The 8,584-nt window shown below is 30.5% G+C and overlaps 2 protein-coding genes across 3 annotated transcripts; one reads left to right on the plus strand and one right to left on the minus strand.

The window, feature by feature from the left end:
* Positions 1-312: 312 nt before the first annotated feature.
* On the minus strand, positions 313-3,281 carry LOC108752043. Its single transcript, XM_018492630.1, has 4 exons — positions 2,812-3,281; positions 2,447-2,710; positions 1,054-1,269; positions 313-823 (listed from the first exon to the last, which is right to left on the minus strand). Exons 1-4 carry the CDS (start codon positions 3,070-3,072, stop codon positions 392-394), a joined length of 1,173 nt encoding a protein of 390 aa, XP_018348132.1. The 5' UTR covers positions 3,073-3,281; the 3' UTR covers positions 313-391.
* Positions 3,282-3,803: 522 nt separating this feature from the next.
* On the plus strand, positions 3,804-7,559 carry LOC108752041 (pre-rRNA processing protein FTSJ3). 2 transcript variants are annotated; one of them, XM_018492629.1, is made up of 6 exons: positions 3,804-4,083; positions 4,256-4,719; positions 4,790-5,714; positions 5,861-6,265; positions 6,804-7,191; positions 7,263-7,559. In XM_018492629.1, exons 1-6 carry the CDS (start codon positions 4,017-4,019, stop codon positions 7,519-7,521), a joined length of 2,508 nt encoding a protein of 835 aa, XP_018348131.1. In that variant the 5' UTR covers positions 3,804-4,016; the 3' UTR covers positions 7,522-7,559. The 2 variants fall into 2 exon arrangements, with proteins under 2 accessions (XP_018348131.1, XP_018348130.1); XM_018492628.1 differs by having other exon boundaries at positions 3,805-4,083; positions 5,861-6,274; positions 6,810-7,191.
* Positions 7,560-8,584: the final 1,025 nt, after the last annotated feature.

The following is an 8,584-nucleotide window of genomic DNA, read 5'->3' on the forward strand; positions in this document are numbered from 1 at the left end:
AAATAAAGAATTTTTAAGCTAAGCGTATATAAAATAATAATGCTTCCTTTTAAATAAAAGTTACGGAAATAATAATATAAAAATGTGGGATTTCAAAATTTATAATAAAATTCTGAATAACACGTCATAAATTGAGCAAGTATTTGTATGAATATTCTATACCTACTTATCCTATACCTATTATAATACATATAATAATATACAAGAATACATCCTATAATAATATAAATAATTTAATTTCAGTAAAATACACACTTTCGATTAAAATAAAATAAGAAAAATTTAACAAATAACGCAAAATAATACCATGTAGGAATTAGTACCTTTTATATCACTATACACAATTTCATTTAATCTTACATTGAGGTAATAAAAGTATTTTTATACTTTTTTAACATGGCACGCGACAATCACTTGTAGTTATCATAATGGGTGCTTGATTAGACTTTTTTAAACCAAGAAAATCTAAAAATATTTCATTGGATTTTGTGACTATATCGAATGTGTCACCAACATTTCTTAATAACATGAGATCGCTTAATTTAACGTGTGCATCATTTTTTTCATTCTTCTTTGAATCTAAATTCTTTAAATTTATGTTCGATAGAGTAGAAATATTTTTTTTCGATTGAGTTTCAGCTTTTTCTAAATCAAGTGCATGTTGCGCTTGTACCTGACCCAATTTTGCTGCTCTGGTGAAATAAGTGCGTGCAGTATCAATATTAATTGGTAAACCACCCCTTCCTTGGGCATGGAAAACTCCCAAATTATATAATGCATCGGCATGATCATGGGCTGCGGCATCATTGTAATATTTTGCAGCCTGCAGGCAAATTATATTTTTATATATATTTTTGCAAGTGTATATATATCTCTTTTCACACACTTTCAAATCATCTATATTTTTTTAATTTCAAATAAATATCTAAATTATCTTTTTTTATCTTTGTACAAAGATAAAAAAAAGATCGGAAAGATTTTTAAGTAAATGAAGTATCTAAAGTTGTATCTTGCATTTCTGAATTTTTGTATTATTTAGACATTACAGTGTACCTTTGCTTGGTCTGCCAAAGTTCCAATGCCTAATTCGTAACATAGACCTAAATTGAATATGCTTCCGGGAGATGATAATTTAGCACCCGCAGAGAAATGCATTAAAGCATCTGTATAACGTTTTTCTTCTAAAGCTTTAACACCAAAACGAAGTTCATATTCTCTTACTACTATATTATGAGTTTTTGTAAATTCATCAGAAGCCTCTTTGAATGCCTAAGGATATAGAAAATTGATAAAATCTATATGTATATATTATATATAAACCTTTACACTTAGTCTCTTTACACATAATAAATTAAACATTTAAAAAAATTTTAAGGAGGTTGTAAGAGCATAAAACACATATATTAATATTTACGCTTTAAACAAACTACATACATGTGAAAGTTGTGTTTATAACATTTTGTTTTTATAGAGCAATATATTTTTATGTATTCTTTATTTTATTTGATGTTAGTTTTATTGTTATAAACAAAAATTTGAAAAATAACAAAAATTAAAATTTTTTTATATAAATATTTTAAATACTAAAAATGACTTATGCAAAGTTTCATTGAGATTCACTAATTAGTTTATAACAAATAAATATTTTATTTATTTACTGAACAATTAATGTCTGCATCTCAATATAACTTTACACAAATATTTTTAATTCATAAAATACATATATAAAAAAATTGAGATTTTTATCATTATTTTATAATACATTTTCATATATTTCTATTAGAGTACAAATTTAAAAAATATTACTTTTTATTGAAATAACTTGTAATTTAGATGGTCAACTGTCTTTAATTTTTGGTATTACTTTTAATGCAATTTAGAATAATCTACAATTTTTTCAAGTAATTTTTAACATATTGTATTTGCCTTACAGGCCTCTTCAAAAGAAATTTAAGAAAAAATAGAGTAGAAGAAATAAATGTATAAGTCTTCATTTATTCTACAATTTTTGGAACGCACTTCATCAAATACACATTATAAAATTTAATATAAATTATATCTTATTCACAAAAGATACAAAAATAACAAGTAATGAATGATAATATATGTGAATATTAATTATCTATTATTTGCACGAGTTATAAAGATAATATTGCAATAAGTACAATATATATCAAAACAAATAAATAAATGTGAATTTGCTGAAAATATCTTCAAATTTCTCAGAGAATAAGTAGAAAAACGTATTCTATATATTTATTTCACAGTAATCACAGAATCAACATAAAAGACAGCAATAATGAATTATAATAAATCATTTTTGTATAAAATATTTTATTTTTTGAAACAATTATTTAAAAGAAATATAGATTGTTATAATTTCCATCCTAATTCAATTTTCGCCTATATACCATTATAAACTATGTCTGCAAAATAACATCCTCACCTCTTCAATGGTAATAGGACCAAATGGTTTTTCTGCAGTCCATTGTGAGTTTGAATCCTTAGAGATTTTTTTGCTAGTACCAATACAATTGGTAACTGGCAAGACTTTTCTTGGATGTAAATTTAATAATTGCGTAAGTATAAATGAAACTCCAGAGTAATCATGCAATTTGCTTTTCAAGGTCTCAGCGCTATCTCTGTCAAAGATTCTATTGCGAAGACAAAGTGTTTGGCATACAACCCATCCAGCCGCTAATACACTAGACTGATAAAATATAAATTACACATTAATAACAAAGATCTTTTTAATATTGCCAAGAAATGTATAACATTGCAACAAATTCTTATTTGAAAACATTTATTTACCCAGCCAACAGCTTCTGTCCAACTATGCTTGGTATTCCAATCAGAATCACGTCTGTTGTTTTTAGTACCGGTACTTTTAGCCGATCCGCAAAAACCCTTATCACAAGTGATAAAAACTGGTGGAAGAAATTTTTGTTGGCACGTTAGGCTTGTTTTGACTTCGTTCTTCGCATTATCCTGCGATGACTGCGAATACACGTTGGTGCGACAAACACGTCGCTCCAACGTTTCTCGAATTCCACGAAATACAACTTTCCACATTTTTTTCTTCTTTTTATATATATTATAAAGAAATGTACTTTGTGTGTGTGTGAGTACTTAGCTATAAAATCGAGGTAGAAAAACCTCTACTACTCTCTACTACGAAGTAAAATCTGCGCTGATCTACGACCTGCGCTACATTAAAAGAGAATGCACTTTAAAGCACAAATTAGAGAAAACAGACAGACCTTTTCATATCAAATAGTCCTTGGCCACTGTACGGATGTGTTTCAAAATTCCCTGTCAGCGTTGAAAATCTACAATTTACGTTACATATACTATACATTTTCAGTATTGGCAGTGAATTTTGGGACACAGCCTTTGATGGCTGCGTTCAGCCAGAAAAAGCAGCATTGCAACTGTGTAAAATTCTTCAATATGATTGGTTTATGCACTTAAATCCAGTGAGGAACTAAAAACAAAACCAATCATATTAAAGAATTTTACAATAGTTATAAAACTACTATCTTTGCTGAGTATCAATCATGAAACTTTATTCCTAGGATGGAAAGTGAAAATTGTTACCATTGAAGTTAATGGAGAAAATTTTCACTTTTCATCCTATGGAAAAAAGTATCATGATTGATACTCTGGAGGCTTATTATGGTTCTTGAAACGAGGTGAAAATTACGAAAGTGATAATTGAAGAACGATGACAATTAATAAAAACTAATAAATCATGCAATTATCGTAATACTAGGTTCTTACTCTTGATCACTTAAATTTTAACAATCACACGAATTTCCATAAGCGTTGACCGTCTTTAATAGTATCTCGTCGGTGACTCAGTGCAAAAAGTACAAAGAACACGAACAGACCTATTATGAATTCCTAACCTATATGATGAACATAAGATCGAAGAGACCACGCTATATAGATTCCTAATAATTATTACGAGCAATTAATACATGTGTATTTATATAAAGAATTAATATAATTTTAAAATGGGGAAAAAATCGAAGATTGGAAAGCAGAGGAAAGATAAATACTATCAATTAGCTAAAGAAACAGGTAAGTAATATTATTTGTCCATATGAATTATTAAATTGAAAGCTGTACTATCGTCAAATGCAGTAGTATCTTAATTAAATGTTTAGTAATTAATCATTATTTCATTAATCATTATTAATCATTATATTAACATATAATTGAAATAATTACTAAAATTTTATATTTTATTCAGGTTTCAGATCGCGTGCTGCTTTCAAATTAATTCAATTAAATCGAAAATTTGAATTTCTTCAAAAGTCCAGAGTATGCATCGATTTATGTGCTGCACCTGGCGGTTGGATGCAAGTTGCCAAGGAAAATATGTCAGTATCATCAATAGTTATTGGTGTAGATTTATTCCCAATAAAGCCTATTCCGGGATGTCTCAGTCTTGTGGAAGATATTACAACAGATAAATGTAGAGTTGCTATTTCACGTGAATTAAAAACATGGAAGGCAGATGTTGTTTTAAACGATGGTGCTCCCAATGTAGGAAAAAGTTGGCTTCATGATGCATTTCAACAAGCTGTTTTGACATTATCAGCTCTTAAATTAGCTACTCAATTTTTAAAAGCTGGTGGTTGGTTTATAACAAAAGTATTTCGATCTAAAGATTATAACCCATTGATTTGGGTGCTAAAACAATTGTTTAAAAAGGTATTAATATCATTTAAGGAATATTTACTAATTATTGTCTATCATTTCATCACTATAAACTTAATTGTAGGTACATGCTACTAAACCTCAAGCGTCACGTAACGAATCTGCAGAAATTTTTGTAGTTTGTCAATATTATATTGCTCCTGATAAATTAGATCCCAAGTTCTTTGATCCGAAGCATGTCTTTTCTGAATTACAAATAGAAACTATAAATAAATTAAATTTTCTTTATCCAGAAAAGCAAAAGAAATCTAAAGCAGAAGGATATCCTGAGAATGATTACACATTATATCATAAAATATCTGCAAAAGAATTTATTGCCTGTGAGGATGCAGTAGCAGCTTTGCAGAATGCTTCCCAAATAGTGATAGATGATGAAATTATCGATAAGCATGAGAAAACAACTGAAGAAATTAGGGAGTGTTGTAAAGATATTAAAGTGCTTGGGCGAAAAGATTTGAAGCTTCTACTTAGTTGGTGGAAAGCGTTAAAAAAGACACAAACTGAAACAAATGGAGAGAAAAATATAATTAAAGATGAAATTACTGTCACACCTGCAACCATTAGTCTCGAAGAACAAGAGGATTTGGAAGATGAGGCAATTCAAAAACAGATTGCTGAGCTTCGGGAAGCAGAAGCTAGAGAGTTAAAACGCAAGAAAAAGAAAGCTAATAAAGACAGGCAGAAGTTGAACGAACGTCTCAATTTGAAAATGGTTCATAAGAGCGACGAGGGGCCTAAATTGGAAAGAGACGATTTGTTTAACTTAAACCAGATTCAAACCTATCAACAATTAGAGCAAGTAACAAATCAAATGCCTGACATCTTAGCAGAGAGTGATGTGGACTCGGACGAGGAAGTCAAACCGAAAACGATTTATTATGAGAAAGATATAGGTCATCTGGACAGCAAGGACTTATATTATAAATCAGAAGACAGCGAAGAAAGCGATACCGATGCATCAGATGATGAGAGCGAAAAATCTGGATTAGGTATTACATATAAAATATTAACGTTAATGTCAATGTTATTATTGAAATATAACCTTCTCTTTTAATTGAAAGATTTTTATCTTGTTTTTGATTTATTCTTTGAATTTGTAACAAAAGCTATATATAAAGTTATTATTACAATATAGGTTTGGACGAATCAGAGGACGATACTACTAAGAAACCGCAGAAAAAACAACAATTTAAAGATCCTGAAAGCAATCCGTTGTTAACTGATTTAGATTTTCGGGATAAAGAAACCAAAAGAGCGCATAAAGCAGCACTCTGGTTTGAGAAAGATGTATTTAAAAACTTAGAAAATGAAGACGATGCAGATTATGAATTAGATAAGATGATAGAGCAGTACAAGAAGAAAGGTGGACATGTCCTCGGAGAAGAGAAGAAAATGCAAGTAGATGAAGGAAAGAAACGAAAACGCAAAATCAGTGAAAATGATGATACTAATTCAGACTATGATATGGAAGAAATGATGGCACCTAACAAAAAACTGAAAAAAATCGGTGGAAAAGATGGTTTTGAGATAGTGCCGCAAGATACCACAGGTAAAGAAGTTTTCGTTTGGTTACACTGATAAAAAATTGTTCATTTGACTAAATTAATTTATAATTATAATATATAATTATAATTTATTAATTATATATAACTATAATTTTATTTTATGTTTAATTCTTTCGGTGAAAAATATATTTAAGTCAAACATATTATATTTAACTTAGGCCTAATTGTAAAAAAAATTATTTTTATTTTAAACGAAACTTGAAACTCTCCCCTCTTCCCGCTCTCTCTCTCTCTCTCTCTCTCTCTCTCTCTCTCTCTCTCTCTCTCTCTCTCTCGGCTTTAAAAAAAAGAAAGAGAGTTTTAAGCTTTACTTAAAAGTAATGTTGATACAATCAGATTTAAAATACATACATTCTTCAACGAAAGACAATTATTAATTTAGTCAACTAAACAATTAAATCAAATGAACAATTCTTTTCTCAGTGTACATATTTTACTGATTGAAATAATTAATAATTACTGGCAGCTAGTTATATAATTTATTATTATTAACATACATGTTTATTTATGATTAATCAGATAAAAAGTCAAAGAAAAAAAAACTGGCTCCCGAAGATTTAGCACTCGGATCATTGCTGATTCAAAGTAAAAAGTCTCGAAGAGACTTGATTGATTCGGCTTGGAATAGATATGCGTTTAACGATGAGAAATTACCCGATTGGTTTGTAAAGGATGAAGAAAAACATATGAAAAAAGAAGTGCCTGTACCTAAAGAACTTGCCGATGACTATAAAAAGAGAGTGGAGGACTTGAATGTAAGACCTATTAAGAAAGTAATGGAAGCTAAAGCAAGAAAAAAGAAACGTGGAATTCGCAAACTTGAAAAGGCCAAAAAGAAGGTAGAAGCATTGATGGATAATGTTGATATCAGTGACAGAGAGAAGGCTAGACAAGTTAAAGCGTAAGTATAATTTTTTGTAGAACGTCTGATGAATATACTCTATTCTAACTCAATTTTTTATTTGATTTAAGGTTGTACAAGAAAGCTCGTCAAGAGCCAAAAAAGGAAGTTACGTATATCGTAGCAAAGAAACATACCGCGCAAAAGCGAGCCGTTCGGCCTCCTGGTGTGAAAGGTCGATATAAAGTAGTCGATCCGAGGATGAAGAAAGATTTACGCGCGGCAAAAGCGAAGGAAAAAACTAAGGGACGTGGAAAGAAAACGCGAGGCAATAATCGAGGCAAAAAAATAAGGGTACAGCCTAAAAATATGAAGAGGAAAAGTAAATAATTTCTTCATTTTCACGTTATAAAACATTTTTAGTTCATAAAAACTATACTATACATTTGTTTGCATAATTCAAGATATAAGATATGTAAGTATACAGATCTTATATCAGATAAGTTATGAGATATGTAAATAAATCAACAATATCATTTTTATTGTAATACACATTTGAGAATTTTGAATTTTTCCTCATCCTAAATTATTCCATCGATTTTATATTCCTGCTTCTTTTATAAATTGGAGAAACGAAGTTTAAATATATATATATTGATGCAGAAAATGTGTATTGAGGTAAAGAGATAAGTAACGAAGCCTACACTTAGATATTGTTTACACATAGACGTCCAATTCTGTCCGCCAGTCAACCGACGCAGAATCTACTGTGTTAATAAATAGTAGTGGAATATGATCTTATTCACGTTGTACGAGATTAGTCGAACTTGTCCTTGCTTTATTTTGGGCAATTCTGTTTTGTGCATAATGTCGATGTAGATACAGAAATAATCCGAGACTCTCCTCTGACAATGTAGAACACATAGTTATAAGAGTTCGCAAGTTCTAAATTGTATTCCAACGCATGAAGAAATAATGATAAAAGGCCATTTATAGATCGCGGACGAAATTATCATTTGTTACGTTTGTTACACCTCTCATGCTTGGAGAATAAGCTTCCAAAAAGTTTTGCGTAATCTTATGAAATATTCTACGTATAAATCTACCATCCACAATCTATTCGTCCACTGATATAGATCGCGTCCCTTAAATTCTCTTTAAATACCTCTCATCCGATCGGAAGAGGTAAACCTCTCCACGGAAAAAGTTTTTTCGCTGTATCGGATAACTCGATGTAACTACGGGCCGTCTGCGTGTAGCGTCGGGACGCTGCGGTCGATGTCAAGGACAAGGCCGATGATATCTATAAAGATCGCCTCGCGTCGGCGTCGATGCACCGTCATTCGCGAAAGTAGCATCGAACCGATTGTCGCGGGTGTGCGGCGCGGCGGGTGCCAAGATTCGTCATCGACCACGTTTCTGTAAAATATGGATAAATCGCATGGCGTTGCTT

Source organism: Trachymyrmex septentrionalis, unplaced genomic scaffold (assembly GCF_001594115.1).
Source record: "Trachymyrmex septentrionalis isolate Tsep2-gDNA-1 unplaced genomic scaffold, Tsep1.0 scaffold53, whole genome shotgun sequence".
In the NCBI taxonomy this organism is placed as follows: Eukaryota; Metazoa; Arthropoda; class Insecta; order Hymenoptera; family Formicidae; genus Trachymyrmex; species Trachymyrmex septentrionalis.

What these genes read in the sequence shown, in the direction of transcription:
- LOC108752041 (XM_018492628.1), top strand. Translation starts at nt 4,017, where the DNA reads ATGGGGAAAAAATCGAAGATTGGAAAGCAGAGGAAAGATAAATACTAT. An exon ending in AGTGCCGCAAGATACCACAG is followed by an intron (nt 6,275 to 6,809) that starts GTAAAGAAGTTT and finishes ATGATTAATCAG; the next exon opens with ATAAAAAGTCAAAGAAAAAA. An exon ending in AAGGCTAGACAAGTTAAAGC is followed by an intron (nt 7,192 to 7,262) that starts GTAAGTATAATT and finishes ATTTGATTTAAG; the next exon opens with GTTGTACAAGAAAGCTCGTC.
- LOC108752043 (XM_018492630.1), bottom strand. Translation starts at nt 3,072, where the DNA reads ATGTGGAAAGTTGTATTTCGTGGAATTCGAGAAACGTTGGAGCGACGT. An exon ending in GTCCTATTACCATTGAAGAG is followed by an intron (nt 1,270 to 2,446) that starts GTGAGGATGTTA and finishes CTATATCCTTAG; the next exon opens with GCATTCAAAGAGGCTTCTGA. An exon ending in CTTTGGCAGACCAAGCAAAG is followed by an intron (nt 824 to 1,053) that starts GTACACTGTAAT and finishes ATTTGCCTGCAG; the next exon opens with GCTGCAAAATATTACAATGA.